The sequence below is a fragment of the Coturnix japonica genome, chromosome 3, assembly GCF_001577835.2.
Source record: "Coturnix japonica isolate 7356 chromosome 3, Coturnix japonica 2.1, whole genome shotgun sequence".
Lineage (NCBI taxonomy): Eukaryota > Metazoa > Chordata > Aves > Galliformes > Phasianidae > Coturnix > Coturnix japonica.
In genome coordinates, this window is record NC_029518.1 from 62,135,737 (window position 1) to 62,152,072 (window position 16,336).

Consider the following 16,336-nt stretch of genomic DNA (forward strand, 5'->3'; position numbering starts at 1 on the left):
AATGAATTTTAAGAGGACAGTGAAATACTTTTAAAGCATCATACGGCGCTGAGTGTCTCAATATGAGACGGCACATTATTCCCGTAATGTTCAGGTAGAGGAGGCCAGCACATGGCCTTTCTGGTTCGGATCTCATGGCAAATGATGGGAGTAGCAAATGTTGAATTTGCTTTCAGAGGCATCCTCAAGTGTCATTACTTTTTGGCTGGAGGTTTTGGGCCTGGACGCTTGACCTCCCCCTTAGGTTTGGTTCGTGTTCACATCTCAGTGGTGAGCAGCAAAAACAGATCCACATTTGTTTTGAATGCCGTTCCCACCACGCTGATACAGGGCTAAGTGGTCTCATGCTGACATTCTGAGTGTGTCATTGTGGTCCCAGTGGTTACAGTTTCAGGCCAGAAATGACAATCATTTGGAAAAATGTAAATGAGAACCCTAGTCGTATATCTTAGAGGCAGATAGCATTCAAGCATTTCCATTGAAACACTGAAAAAAAAAATAATTTAAAAACCCCAACTTTTTTTCTAAGGTATTGGCTACAAGAGCGTGCCGTAATGAAACACAACCAGGGTGTTTGGCGCTGGCATTGTTGTTCGCCACTTTCAATCATGGAAAATCGGAGCCCACAAAAGCAGGAGTCAGCATTGTTGGAGACATCATCGCCGTCAGCGCACAGTGTGCTTGCGGCCGGGAGGGGAAGGCACCCTGCGACGCGGCTGTGCACGCACTCAGTGCAGAGACATTGAAGACAAGTGAAGCATCAGTAAAGCAATGAACACTTATATTTAATTTACATTTGACAATTTGCACATAAATAATGATGTAAACCAATACGTAAACATATGATAGTTTGTTGTTCTAGCAAAGTAAAAAGCCTGTTAACTTTGGTCAGAGTCTTTCTTAAGAGAGACAAAAAAAAAAAAACAAAAAAAAAAAAACAACCCCAAAACACTGTTGATTGTTGCTACATTCACATGTAAAACTTCTAAGGGAAGGGGGAAACAGTAAAGAGAAGTAACAATTCTTAAAGCTGATGCATATAAATTCTTGTAAAATTTGTAAAAATACAAGAAAGCACTACAGGCAAATATAGGAAAAGTGTGTGTCCAGTGACAGAGTAATGATACTTTGGTTTATCCTACAAGTAAGTACTATATTTATGAACTATTGCTACATTTTAAAGATGCCAGCCTCACAAGTTGTAGGAGTGGAAATGTAATGAACTGTAGTCCTTCAAAAGCTGTGTGTATGTCAGGATTGTTGAACCAAAGGCATTAAAATAAAGTTCCATGGGAAAAGAAAACCCACCAAATCCTGGACTGATGAAGTGGGAGACCTTACAACTTATAATAGAAACAGACAAAAAGATTCAACTGAAGGGGAAGGCTGTGCTAATGCTACCGAGATTGATGCGAGTTGACGATGCAACTCGTTAATGGCAGGGTATAATGAGACGAGGGGGCTCACTAGAGCTCACCCCCACTGACTTTCAGCCTACCCTTCACTGTGCTCTGCACTCACACCATGCGTGTGTAGTATTTGGCTTCTTTTTATGTTCTTTTGGTTAAGTTTTCTGGTTGCTTGCTCACTGCCCACCCGCCTCTTTCCCCCCAGTACACACTGCCAGGAGAGCAGGGCACCGGGGACCCCAGTCCTCCAGACACGGTTCCTCCCCCTTATTTTGCCCAGACTCCCCATGTGAGTGGTTTTTCTCACATCAGGCGTTTGCAAGTTTGGGCCCCACAAGGACAGCCCTGCACGTGTACCTGCAAGCGATGAATGCCTTTGTACAACCTTTTGGTTTTGAGGTCATTGCTAATATGCAAAACTGGATAACATTTGATTTTCACACTTAGATGAAAAATAGGTTTTATTACATGGTTTGGCTCACAACTTAAGTGGTATAAATATATATACATATACATATATAGTATAGTGGTATAAATATATCTATAAATATACATGTACTCTTTGCTACACCTCAAATGTCACCATATTATCTTTGGGCTTAGCAAAACAAAAAGATAAAGGACGTGCATTCTATCTTTCCCTGTGCACATTTTGGTTTCTTCTCTAAAGTAGCAAAGCATTTAGATAAAACAGCATTGTCTGCACCACTGGACACAAGCACTGAGGTAATTGTTGTTCAACAACTTTGCAATGCCCTTTTCTTCTTTAATTAAATTAACCACAAAATGTACAAACACAAATACTGAGAAAAATCTGAGTTGTACAGGAAGGAAGAAAAAAATATATATATGTATGTGCCAGAAAAGGACTTTTTGTTCCCCACTTCTACACCCAGACAAAGTGGGAAAGAAAAACGTATGTAAAACCAAACCCCTTCTTTCTCAGGGAATCTGACCATTTTTTGTGTCCCTGGAAGGCTCTGGCCAAATACAAACAAACGAACAATCAAAAAGAAAAGAGAGAGAAAAGAAAGAATTCTGCCGAAAATCTCCCTTGAGGCAGAATATGAAGAATATTGGTGTGTTGGCTTTTAAACTGCCGTTGGAAACAAAAGCATCTAAGTGATATTTTATTTTGGAAGAGCCACTTTAAGTTGATGCGTTCCTTTGGTCATAAAGTTACGTGACAAGGTGTGGGGCTATAGCTGTTCTCTAAAAACCTACGGTATTGTCCGTGCAGGTGTTTGCTGTGTCACATCTGTTCTGGGTAGAGCTGTGGGTACAAGAACCTCTCCTGCCCTCAGAGAGGCCCAGGCAGCAGTTTCTTCTCTGCAACCTTTTTGTTTGTTTTTTTTTTCCTCCTTTTCAATCCCAATGGGGTGATTTGCACATAAAAGTACCCACCATTTTTTTTTCAGACTGACTGATCCAGGATTCTGTATGTCAATGTCCAGCTTTGGCAACAGAAAAAAACCACGTTTGTTTAAAAGACACTGGTACATAAAACATGGTTACTGAAAACCCCAATCTTAGGTTCTTAAAACAGATGTGCAGAAAAAAAACCCCTCTATGAAGAATGGCCATAAAACGAAAAATAAAAACACTTAAAAGTAAAAATTACAATGAATTTTCCAGTCATTGTAAACATTTTTCTAATTATTGCTTTTAGAATGATAAATTGCATAATAAATTATGAAGTACTACCATTGAAAAAATAATTACGGATAGATGATTGTCTTTTAGTAACTGGCGAGGCAACACGCAGTCCTTTGCCTCTTTTTATGCCCTGAGAAAACAGTAACTTTGGAGTTCCTTCTTTCAGCTGGAGAGCGTAGGGACACTACTGTAAGCCAAGATTGCTTTGCAGCATTGAAACTATGTACAAGCAACTGCTACAGGCACCCTGACTTGCCAAGTCATAAATAAAAAAAAAATCACTTTGCCAAAAAGTCTTAAGGGTCCATTGGTTCAACTGTTTCTTGCTTGACCTTTACAGGTAACAGAGGTAGTGGGTGACCGTGAGGCAACTTCATAATTGACATATCTGAAGATTCATAAAGGTTGCATCCTGAGGAGATAAGTCCGTTTCCCAGGTTCCTCTGTAAAGATACTTTGAGATTGGCTCCTTCCATTTCCCTTCTGAGCACGGTCAGTATATCTTTCTCCACGATGGACGTTAAGTCGATATTGTCCTCCACCTCTTCCAGCTTGTCGGCATTGTCACTGATGTCGAACTTCTCGATCTCCTCGTTGATTCGGTTCAGCTCTTCCATCGAGAGGCCGGAGGCTGGGGCGACAGGGCAGTTGCCCTTCAGGTGGACCTGGAGGCTGCAGAGGTGAATGTAGCTCTTGTGGCAGTGGATGCATTTGTGGGGCCGCTCCCGGGTGTGGAGACGCTTGTGCAGCTTCAGGTGCACGAACTGGGTGAATTTGGCTGGGCACAGCTTGCACTGGTAAGGCTTCTCTCCAGAGTGGAGCCGCAGGTGGGTTTTGAGATTGCTGGTGCTGCTAAACCGCTTGTGACAAACCTAAGGGGAGTGGCAGAGAAACACCAAGTGAGTGGGAGGGGATTTTATGCTTTAAATCAGACACCTAGGAGGAGATGGCAGGATGAAGCAGTGGCTTTTTATATCTTCACACTTTCTCACCAGGGGAAAAAAAAATCCCCAGCTTTTCTATTTCAAATATTGCTGAATAGCATTTTCAGTGTGGTGATAGCAAAATCGTATCAGGCGGATGCTGCCCTAGCAGGCTGAAGGCAACCATGCTGTTTTACAGACACTGGTACACCAGGGCTGGAAACAGCTGTGACATGGATGTGAATCCTGAGCAGTTGCTGGTTTGTCATGCAGCTCGCCACACGGGCTGTGCACAGAGGGCAAGGAGGGCACCAGTCCTGCTGTCCCATCAGCCTCCAAGGGAATCTGCCTCTGCGTGTGTTACATACCTGACACTCGTGGGGCTTCTCTCCTGTGTGTACCAGATAGTGCTTCTGGAGGTGAGCCAGCTGTGTGAAGCCTTTATTGCAAGTCTGGCATTTAAACGGTCTCTCTCCGCTGTGTACTCGGAGGTGCACCTAGGGAGAAACAAAGCAATTAACAACTGGCAGTTTCCAGTAACGCAATGAAAGCACTTTCAGATGTCTCCTAAAGTTAGCAGAAGCCTGTCACTGCCAAAACACACTGCTACCTAGTTAATTAGGTGGCGTCAATGCTAAGGAATTGTCTCTGCAGCCACGCTTTCTTGGTGGGGGATGCAGTATTAAGCCCAGACTGATCAATAGCCTGCCAAGCACCAGAGCCTTGTCCCTGCTTTCTCTAAAAAACCTACAGGGAGAAATCAGAGCCTTGTAGTGAGTCTGCGTGTCTTAGTCTCCACCACCTACCTTCAGATTGGAGAGCTGGCCAAAGGTCTTGGAGCAAACGTTGCATTCATACTTGATCTTCCCGTTCTGCTTCTTCAGTGGGTACGGGAGGGTTTTGTAACCAGTCACATTCCTCTTGCTTTTAATGAGATTCATGGCTTCTTCACCGCCGGTGGCAGCCAACACCACTGAGGTAGGTTTAGGTTGCATTATGTGTTCTGAACTGGCTGCTGTACCAGCTGTGGGTGACCCGCTGGTGGGGCTGCATGGCTTGTCCTTCATGCTGGCAGCAGCGCCCGTGATAGAGAAGGCACTGTTAGGTGCTGGTATGAGGAAGTCTCTTGGATGATCCGGCTGCAGCAATCGACGGCCTCCTTCGCTGGGCAATGAGCTGGGGAGCGTGGTGGGGTTCAACATGTGGTGGGAAAGGCTACCTCCACTGAGCAGGTTGCCATAAAGGGGATACATCCGTGGGAAGAGATTGAAATTGTTGATGCCGTTGATATTGTTCAAAGCGCTCAGGTTATTACAGCCCATATTGAATGGAGGTAACAGAAATTTGGGGTAGTGAGGGCTATAGGATGGTAGGAAGGCAGATGGGAGGTGGCTAGGGGGTGCATATCCGGGATAAGAACCCAATCCTTCTGAGCCATAGGATCCATTCAGGTATGAGTATGACTCTCTGTGCTCTTGGGAAGTCGGTGCCAGAGGTGAAACTGTGACCCCTGGGCTGCTGTGAGGGCTTGAACTCTTTAAACTTTGGTCTGGACTGCTCCTCCCAGAAGGACTTGGTGTAGTAGATGACTGGATGGGTGAGTGAGTAATGTAGCTGGGTCTGTCCATCCCATATGCTAAGGAAGCTTTCAGATAGTCTTCTGGAATGTGAGGTCGGATCGGGTAGACAACTCGAGGGAAGAAACACCTCTCTGGGCTATAGTTCTTACGCAAATCATCCAAATCCTTTTCTGGAGTAACTGGTGAAATGTTGGTCTGGAAGAAGTCCTTCCCTTTGGGAGGACTGGATTCCATTTTCAGGATTTCTTTCACACTGTGCTCCTTCTTTGGGACACTCTTCTGATAGAGCTCATCTTTATCAGCACTGTGCTGCTTTGGATTAACGTGGGTTTGTGCTGAAATACAAAGACAAGGTAATTATTTAGATAAGCCACCTTCATTATCTCTTTTCAAAACACAATCTAACTCCTACAAGCTTAGTGGGAAGGATGGGCCACTGCCAGAGATAAAAATTAAATTAATTCACCAAAAATAAACTTTTGTGCAAAAAATTGCCTGCTGGCATGAAGGCATTAACAAAAAAAAAAAAAAAAAAAAGAATATCAAAACCAAGAACAAAACAAAAACATTGTTAATTTAAGGGACAACTACCAGTTTGTACAGATCTGGACAGTGATTCATTTGCAGAGCGATAGTCTCCACTTTGCAAACTGATTTCTCTGTACTTTCCCCTTAAATTCGACCAGCTTCACTGCTGGATATCTCTTCAAGCTGTACTTCTAGCAAATGTGGTAACAAGCATTTCCTCACAATACAGGTTTACCAGAAGGACTTTACAGAACACAAGCTCCCAGAAATGTTCCTCACTAAAATAACAAGGCATGACAAATCGGCTTTTGCCAAACCACAGCAGTCACTTCACCAGCCAGTTCAATTACTTACAGTACCAAAAAGCCCATGACTGGCTAGGATGAAAGCCTTCTTCAAAGAGAAGGTATTCTCCATCAGTAAACAGATCATTACTCATTAAATATACTGCTTAGGAACATCTACAACAAAGCAGACTATTTACTGCAGATTTCTGTGGCATTCAGTCTATGCAAAACTCCTCTGCTTACAGCTGTACTTTATAAAAAAAATGCTGAAGCAAAGCAAAAGAAAGCAAGACTGGTTGGCTCCAGCTTAAGTTGAAATGTACTTTAAAAAAAAAAAGAAAAGAAAGAAAGAAAAAAGAAATGTGCATTTAGAAGGAAATAGAAGCTAACATCCATTTGGCTCAGTTCAGCACATACGCAGACTGTTTGTTTGTATTCAGAGACTCTACCTTCTTATCTGGACATAATATAATACAAACAGCCCACTGGAGGACAGAAAAAAGAATTCTACTTGTATCTAATCTCCCAAAGTTAACAGTTACATAATCACAAAATGATGACTTGTAAGATGTTTTATTATAGGGAAAAAACTACAGGGAAGTTTCATATTAGTGGTTAGCTATGCGCAAGGTTTTCCATCAGGAGACGCAACTCAGTGCTGAAGGTACGTGACTCCAAAGTATCGCAGCCCTTCTGCCAAATTTCTGCTTTTGTGACTGACAGTTCTTCCTTTGCTAACTGGGCTGAGAAACAGTTGTTTCTAATTTCTGACGGACCAGCTAAACCCAGTGAGGAAGATGGAAACAGGCAATGACCACACCGCTTTCAACGCAGATTCTTTGCTTCACTATTCACTACCCTCACGGCATCTATCATTTGGCAACATTACCCTATAAGGCAAAGAAACTGCCATTTATTAAACGTATCCAAGAAAACAGCTGCTTTCAAAACATACTCCTGCTCACAGCAACCCGCTTTTACAGTAGCATCTCTTTTCAAACAGCATTTGTCTGGCAGCAAGCACATCTAATTTGAGATATGCAGGCAGATTGTCTATGGTCAAGTTGCAACGGAATGTGATTGAACATAGACGTGGTCAATTAAAGTATTTATGATCAAATATAGGTTATGTTGTACAGCAAGCACATGCGTAAATGTGCAGATGGCTTCCCGACTACTTTATTCGACGTTAATGTTTAATTCAGAGCTGTTTCAACAACAAACTGACAACAGGTCACGTTGTCTGACATTAGAAATCATCCGCTTTTCTTCTGTCATTTTGTCCGTACTCCTTTCTAAACGCCCACTCAGGTTTTGAGGTAGGACATCTAGGTCTGCTAGGCTTAAGAAGCCCCCCACACTGGCACAGTGGATAACGTTATCTCCATCTCCTTATCCTGACCTGTCACCACGCCAGAATCTCTTAGCAAACATTCCCAGTGACACTATCAGCAACGGGAAGTATTGGGATCGGAAGTATTGAAAGCTGGGTGGGGGGGGGTGGGCTGGGAGAAGGAGGGACTTGTGAAGCCTCACAGCAGAATAAATAAATACCACCTTATCAGGCCACACTATCAGTTTCTCCGTGGGGTCTGTCAAGCAGGAAGTTCAAATTGACACTTTTTGTTTTTAAAGAAAAAAAAGTCCTGGGGGAGGGGAAGAGGAAGGAGAAGTGCCAGCACTTTTGGAAAAGTGATAGAGAAACCCAGACGCCTCAGCTGGAGGAAGGGCGCTCTCTCACTGTCACAAGGGTAAAGCCGAGGGTGGGGAGGTACGTGCCTGATGTGCCAGAGAGAGCCAGTGAGGCGAGCGACAGAGAGGAAGCTCACGTGGAGAACTTAACTTGCTGTGCACAGCTGCCCAACAGCCTGACTTGACAGACAGAAGATAGTGGCTCTTTCTTTCCCTTCAAAGCTCCCAATAAAGCCTTCCCTCCTATTAATTTTCACGTGGAAAAGAAATTGCAACACTTAAGGATTATTTTCCAAGTTTAACTGTGACAGCTCTCTTTAGCTTGGAGGTCATCTCTGCTCCATAAATCCCCTCCTGACTTTACCCCCTATTACCTGAGCCTGAGGAAGACTCAGAACACCAGAGATCAAAATACAAACAAGTGTGTCAGCACAGTGTAAAACAAGAGAAGGTAATGTCAAAAGCCAAGGAGAGGTTCTGATGTTTTATGCGTAACGTGGATTTAAACCAGGGCTGAAACTGATTGAGAGGTTTATAACCTTTCTTACTGCTCTTAAAGGAGCCACACTTCAAAGTTAGAGAGATTTATTTTTTACAAATGGATTTTTTTTTTTTTAATCTTGTGTTTTTAGATTTGTTACTAATCACCATGTCTCTCTCTTACCATGCCTCTCTCTCCACCCCACTTCTCCCAGCACACACATATATAATAGATAAAGGCACACAATCTTCCAAGATCTGTATTGTTTCTGTGGTCAGGCAGGCACAAAGAAAAGAAGTTCATGACGAAAGAAGAACAATGCAGTTGCATTTGCAACTTACTGATCTGAGGGGAAAAAAAGCCGACAGACGTGCCTCCTTCAGAGCCTGATCCACTTCTCACTGAGGTCAACAGATCATTTGCTCAGATCTGAGACTTGTGAGTGCGTGCAAGAGGAAAGGGGACAGAACTCCTGTTACTTTTAAGTATTAATGAAATGTGAGCGGAGGGGCTGCCTGAAGTCACTCCAGTGTGGGTGTTCCAGTTACAGACGGCTGCCGTGCTGTCGGTTTTGCTCATTGCTTGAGCTCCTCGCTATAGCCTGAGAAAGGCTTCATAAAAACAATGATCTAAAAACTTGAAAAACGGTTGTAGGTAGACAGTAATTTCAATAGTAATTTCAGGAGTGAAATGGTGCTGAACATTTTGAGCGGTGAGGCTTAATTATGCCAATTCACATTTTTGATCTAAATTAAGCACGCTTTTGCTAGTAGAAAGAGAACCTCGAAGTTGTGAAGCAGGCAAAACAAAGAGTGTTTCCACTCAAAATGAGAGTGGAGACCAACATTCAGAAGTCTATAATTTGATCATCGATTTTCTAAATGCGTCCAAGGCAGTGTGTCTTGACTTTGAAAACATTTTGCTTAGAGAAGGACTTCAGAACTGCCTTCAAATAATCCTCAGTATTAAGTCAACTGCAGCCCCAAATTCTGGTTTTGCAGTGAGAACTTTGTATACAATTTGAAAATCATTTTCCTCAGCCCATTTGAAGATTCCAGTAGGCACTTTTTAAACAAATGCAGATGTTTCCTTTCGACCCAAACAGAAAAGCTTTAAAACCAGAAAGTGAAACTGACCATAAACAAAAGGGAAAGCAAAGAGCATGCGCTAGCTAACGACAAATTTATGAGGGTCAGTGTAATGAAAGCAAGAATACTTTGCATTTTAAAATCAAGCATTAAAATCTTCACAGAATACAAAAGAATAAGTAAAACATCACAGAAACCGTTCATGAAGCACAAAAAATCTGCCAAGTGTTCCCCAAATCTGCAATTCGTCTTCCCTGAACTCAAACTTCTTTCTGAAATTTGACCAAAATAAGATGTCACCTGCCTGTGCTTGACTGATGAGACAAACATGACATGAATAGCAGGAAGTTGCATCACATGATTGCAATACGTGAACATTATTATCAAATAGTCATGACCTGAGTCAATGCAATTGTATTTTGTTTTTAGAAATAAAAAAACACTACTGCCCTCTCCACCCTTCTTTTCAAAATAAAGCTGTTAAGATAAGTAGGAATGAAATGCTAGGTTATGCGGGATCCCTAAACAAATATCCTCAGTTTGTTCACTAATCCGAACAGCTAGAATATCATGGATAAACAGTCAATTCCAATGCAGTAAGACTAAGAAGCACACCTAAAAGTTATCAAGATCAAGTATTTTGGTCTGTAGGACACAGTAAACTTGCCATCACACTTAAAACAATTTAGTGCACGACATGACAATGTCTGATGTCTCGAATCTTGATGGAAAAAAACACTAGCAGCTTCAAAATAGGCAGAAAGGAAAAGGGAATGTGTTGAAATGAGACTCAGTTTCTTCCCCCAGGACGGAGTGGAGTCTTGTTTCTACCACAGTTGTGCAACCCTTGCAGGTACCTCAGCATCTGCTTGAGGTTGTGTAGCTTCAATCAGAGCTAATCATGGCCGAGAAGGTAGGTGTGTGCTTCAGCGTCTGAAGGACTATGTCAAAGGCCCCAATTCATGAAAACACAGAGGACAGGGTTAAACCTGTAACTAAGTGCATGCCTAATTGCTGTCTTGGATCTGGATGCTTTCCTTCTACGGTGCAATAGAACTAATGCTGGAGAAGTTACCTTTAATTTGAAAGTCTGCTGTTACAGAGGCAAGTAGATGTTATACGTGGACGTGTAAATATATTTATGCTCCACAGTGGTAGTTCTCTCATTTTTGAGGCCACTAATTACAGGAAATAAAGCCAGAGAAATTCTCTGATACATTTTTTCCCTGGAGGTCCATCCCGCTCTGGTACTTAGAGAGGATCTGAGGTGCTAAAGGTTAGGGCTGTGATCCCAAAGCCCCTGCAGCACCTAAAGCATCTGCCTATAGTTTAAGCTGGTAAAACTGAGATGACACTGGATATTCTCCATCAGTGCATATCCCAGGCCACCTTTCATCTCCACCAAAACTTTCTGCACAACCAGGACATGGCAGAGGAATGGAACTGGGGCTGAATGCACTGTGGTCTACTGGTGCCACTGTCCCACACTTCACTAGTGCATGTCCCAGCAAAGAGGAACCCTGATGGGATCTGAACCTCAGCTTTGCCTTCCTTTTCCCCAGAGGATGCCAAAACCAGCAGCCAGGAGGTGGGAGAGAGGCGATGCTTGGCTGCTCCTCTGAGGAAAGCCATGCCACTTGAAACACTGAATTATTAGTGATTCCCTTAGCTGGAAAGAGCTTTCATAGGGGAATGGCCAGTGGAAGGATCCCTCAAGCACTGATTTCAGCCTCTAAGATTGTGTTAAAGTGCTTTGATGGGGCAATGCTCCATCTGCAGCCAGAGTGTTACGTGAACAACTGAGGGACAAGCCGCCTACATTTCAGTCATAGATGAACAAACTGTGAGGAGGCCTGGGCCAAGCTCACTCTACAAGGAGATGCCAGAGAAGCAGGGGGAGTGTTTGCTAATTTTAAATTTAACTACAAGTAGCCTGGGAGGAAGGAGAAGAAGAAAGCTGCACAGTGATGACATTTTCTTTAAACTCATCTGGTTCCAGTATTAATGTCAGAAAAATATCCCCACCCGCACGGCTGCTACAGGCCCTGCAGTGAATAAGTGCCTTCGAGAGACCTCTGGACTTCTTTTTTGTTTTGTTTTTCTTAAGAAAGGGCATCAAAATGCTAAGGGTCCTCAAATCTTACAGCATGTGAAGGGTTTCTGGCTGAATAGTAGGCCTCAGGCTTAAGCGTGTTCATCATAAAGGCGGAGGAAAAAAGATAAAAATGAGAGAGCTGTTACTGTCAGTAGGAGATGCTTAAAAAGCTGATAAACTTTTGCTCTTTTCTCATTTACTTTATGTGGAGGGGTTTAACATAAATATCTAAGTAGTTTCAATAATCATGTTTAAAAGGAAGAAGGGATGCTTCAACCTCAGTGTCTGGAAGGGCGATACCTGCTAATGTTAAAACTGAGCTATACAACTGTTGCTCAAGACCCAGCCACTTCAAATCTGGGTATTAAACCTACTTTTATTAGAATGGGATATTTTATCTGTTTAAACAAACCTCATTTTGACATGAGTAAGAGTAACTGGGTTACAGTTACTGTTGTTGACACTTAGCAAATACATTCCTTACTACTTCTGTAAGGTAACCTAAGGTGACAGAAGATGTAAGAAACTGTGGCTGTATTTGTGTATCCACCCAGTTAGTGGCCAACCAGCTCTGGCTAGATCTTTGCAAGCTCCTCATCCACGGGAACCCTCAATACTGTTGACTTGTCCCAACTGCAGGGCCCACTGGAAATCCAACAGTTCATCATGTCACGAAATAAACCTGCACAGCTACTGGCAAATTGACATTCATGCAAAGATGACAGAATACGTGAGATATTTCTTAAACAGGGAATACAGCAGCACAAGACATCTCCCCCCCTCCCCCCCTTCTCTTCTTCTTCCTTAAAAGAAAGCAAACTTTCTTCTATACTGTGTTATGCTTAGTAGTGAAAGACAAAGACCAAAATCTGGTGAAAGGGAGACATTCATGGACGACAGATGTATTTTTGATTAATTTCAATCTGATGTCATTTTCATGATGCAGGGATGCATTTTAGCTCTAATGACCCCCAAAGTAACACTGATATTTTATAACGCATTGTTTGTTGCCAAGTAACAGTAAACAGCCCTTTGTATAAAAAAAAAAAACAAAAAAACCCAACACCTGATTTCAGTTTTGCTTCAAATTTCAGCATTGGCGCTGGCAGAAGGACAAAAGAATGCTCTGCTCAGTCTCAGAGCAGCTAACAGAGGCAAGGACGCCTAAGAACTGAATAAGAAGTCAGCAGGAATCACTCCTCCTCTTCAAGGGACTCTGGGTGAGATGCCATGTAGTGATTAATGCTATGAGTAGAGCACTGAGGCTGGAAATGGTAAGAAACCACAGCGGAACCCAAAGATAAACTCCTGGAAATACCTCTTCCCCTGTGCTATTATTTTTGAACAGAAAATGAAAGCTGCACTATGCAGCCAAGAAATGAGGACAGAATATACCAAGCTGAAAATATAAGAAACCAGATGAGAAGAACACACAAGGTTTGCTCTCAGAAGATAAGTAACCTTAGATGCTAGGCCTGAAGAACATTATGCAGTCAACATATATTTTGTCAGACAAAGTCATGGCACACAGCCACTTCCTTGTACAGTAAGGGCAGCACTTCTGGAAAATGACTGGACAGCTTTTCGTATATGCTATCAAAGCAGACTTTTGTTCGATACACTATGAGATCTGGACTTGAAAGTCCATGTGTGAACCAACAGCTATGGTTCTAAGGAAGAGGATATCTTCAGGTTGTCTTGTCCAGAATTTCACCAGATAATACTCAGTTGCTGTTCCATGAAGAACAGTAACTGTTGAGATTTTTAGTAATCTGTTTACATTTGTATAGGCACAGGGAACCCATTCTGCTGTTTTTTTTTTTTTTAATTCCCCTTTTCCACTCCAAGCTACCTACTGTGACACAACAGATGATGTAGCTGTGTAATTATAGAACTTATTATTAGATCATACAGGCAGAAGAGACATTACTAGCATTCTTTGTTCATACTGTAATGCACTTACTGAGGTTCATCATTGTCAGCTCTCTGGAGGAGGGATAGTGCAGCCTCTCTGCAAAGTCTCGGCAATACCACACAAGCAGCTCTTGGTTGGCAGGGATAGGCTTGATAGTGTAGAAGTAGATGTTCATTCCATTCTGACAGGCTGCCAAGTTCTGCTCCTGAACTGAGTAGCCAGGGTTTACATAACGCATCCAGTTGCTCTTGTCCTCGTTAAATCCATCAATGAAGTGGTGAAGCTCACCACTTGAATAGATCTGGAACACAGAGGAAGTGCCTATGAGAATATATATATGCACGGTACTCAACATGCGTGCACAGAGTCCACAGTGGAAAAATGATAAGTTCAGAAAAAAAAAAAAGAAAAAAAAAAGCTTTCAAGAAAAAACTGAGCAGATATTAGTACCGAAGTAAGAGTTCAAGCTGGGTTTCTTCCCATTCCAATTAGGATATTCTCTTTTTTAAGAAAAGAAATGCTTTTCAAAGGCAAGGACACAGCTACCTTTTCCATCTCTGCTCAGCTTGTGTAGCTCTGCTAGTATAGGCAAATCAGACACAAAACCTGAAACGCAAAGTACTCTCCCCGACTGAGTCCTTTTCCCGGTGCTATGATCAACAGCTGGGTGATACTAATGACTGCAGGTCTGAGTGCATGCTTGCATTAACGCTTTGAGTCACCTGTGTATAAGACTGACTGGCTGTGCTACGTCAGAGTCTTTCTCACCTTTTTCTATGGCCTCTGTACTTGCAGTTTCCTACCACCCCCGCCCAAAGGTTTAAACTATGCAAACATCCTCCACCCCCCCCCCTCCCCAGAGTCCTAAAGCAACACTTGCTCACAGTTGGACTGTAGCCCTTTTGTAGGAAGGCTGGGCGAGGCAGAGATGAACTTCACCTGCCATAACTCAGCGAAGACCTGGAAAGGGGCCAGTCGATGAGAAGTCACTTTTCCTATTCAGGGACACGCTCTGACTTGTCCATGGAAGGGAACGAATATGTGGAACGAATATGTGGAGCTACACACAGCTCTGTAGCTTGGGGGAGAAAAAGTCCCAGTCACTGGGAGAAATTACTGTTTCTTAAAGTGGGAAGAATAGGAGGAGTATGTAAAACAAGAAAAAAAGAAAGAAAAGGAAAGAAAAAAAGAAAAAGAAGAGAAAAAAGGAAAAACCCTCCAGGAGATACGTCTGTTCCGGACACATCCCTTGCTCTTGGGGAGAACTGGCTCCACGCTGGATGAAATGGAGTTCCCCAGCTTGCAAATTAAATGACTGGGCACATGAAAGGGAGCAGCCTGCCCCGGTGACAAGTCTCCTTGGGCAGGAAATGCCTCCAGAAGGGGAGACACAGCTTGTTGCAAGGAGGAGAATGCTGGGCGGCCTGCTCCCGCCTTCATGCCCACACCATGGGATGGGCATGCCGGGCCTGTCCTCTGCCCAGACCTCTCCTCACTGCAGCCGCTGGCGCTGAGGGGTGAGGCAGCCTGGCCCTTTAACACAGGCCATAAACACCAGAATCACTTTCTTTAAGAGTAACTTCCTGTAAACTGAGAAGGGGGAAATACATGTGGCCTCATCAAAGCGGCCTGCGAGAGATTTTGCGGTGTGTTTGTTATGAGAAAATGGAAGGGAGATGGGTGAATTTCTGCTGTCTCAAGAGGAGCCGTCAAGTTTCTCCGCTCACCCCCAGCTCGCAAACTTCCAGGAACGGCGCGGGGCCGCAGCACTCAGCGCCCTGCCCTGACTGCTCCCCAAGGCCAGCACGGCATGGGACAGTGCCTACACCCCCGCCACCCTGTCCTAGTTGCCCTGCTGGGCTCCCACTTCTTCTGGGTAAGATGAGAGCAGATGTGCTGAGTCACAGCACGGTTCCCAGAAATGACGCCGGCCCCGCTCTCCTCGAGCATCCCCCTGCGTGCTGCAGATGTTCCTGCGCCCACCAGTGAGCCAGGAGTGCCTTCAGCAACATGTGGGAAGTTATCTCCCACAATTTCCTTTGCATATGCAGGCCTGATTCAGCCCCATAGGAAAGAATTCATCTTCAGTGCAGCAGTGTATCTTGAATGAATCAAGAGATTATAGCAGGGAATTTAATGATGCTTAGATGGCTCCTAGGATATTATTTCCAAGGATCCCCTCGCTTAAAATCACATCACGAAAATGATGTCATCTTCCCCACTGCCATGTATGAATGAATGAAGCAAGATGGTGAGCAGCTCTGATCCCAGAGTCCTCTAAATTACAAACCACTGGCAGGGCTAGGGTCAGCACACTGATCTCACACTGCCCTATGTCAGACATGAGCTCCAAAAACTTCAGCTAAAAGAAAAGCGCTGTAGCCCAATGAATGCGAAAGCAGCAGCCTGCTTTGTACAAACACTCATGCAAATAAAACTGCCTGTGCAATGCTGTATTACATTGCATGAGGATGATCAGAGAAAACCAAAATGATGCAATTAGCTAGGAAGAACTGTGCTTGCCCCGGGTTTCACCTGGATGTGAGGTTGCAATGTTGCTATGTGGCAGGGAGGCACCTGGGCACAGAGGCTTGGATGTACTCCCAAATCCACTGACTTAGATGCAGCCTACATGGCTAAAGGCAGCAAAAAAAAAAAAAAAATCCATGGAAGAAATGGGGC

General features: G+C 43.5%; 1 protein-coding gene across 3 annotated transcripts in view; it reads right to left on the reverse strand.

The window, feature by feature from the left end:
- Positions 1-3,361: 3,361 nt before the first annotated feature.
- Positions 3,362-16,336, reverse strand: part of PRDM1 (PR/SET domain 1) — a 96,703-nt gene continuing 83,728 nt past the window's right edge. For all 3 annotated transcript variants that reach the window (XM_015858772.2, XM_015858771.2, XM_015858773.2), the window contains 4 exons: positions 13,703-13,955; positions 4,795-5,903; positions 4,357-4,485; positions 3,362-3,937 (listed from right to left, as the gene is read on the reverse strand). In XM_015858772.2, the coding sequence (XP_015714258.1) occupies positions 3,362-3,937; positions 4,357-4,485; positions 4,795-5,903; positions 13,703-13,955 (2,067 nt within the window). The remainder of the gene's footprint in view (positions 3,938-4,356; positions 4,486-4,794; positions 5,904-13,702; positions 13,956-16,336) is intronic.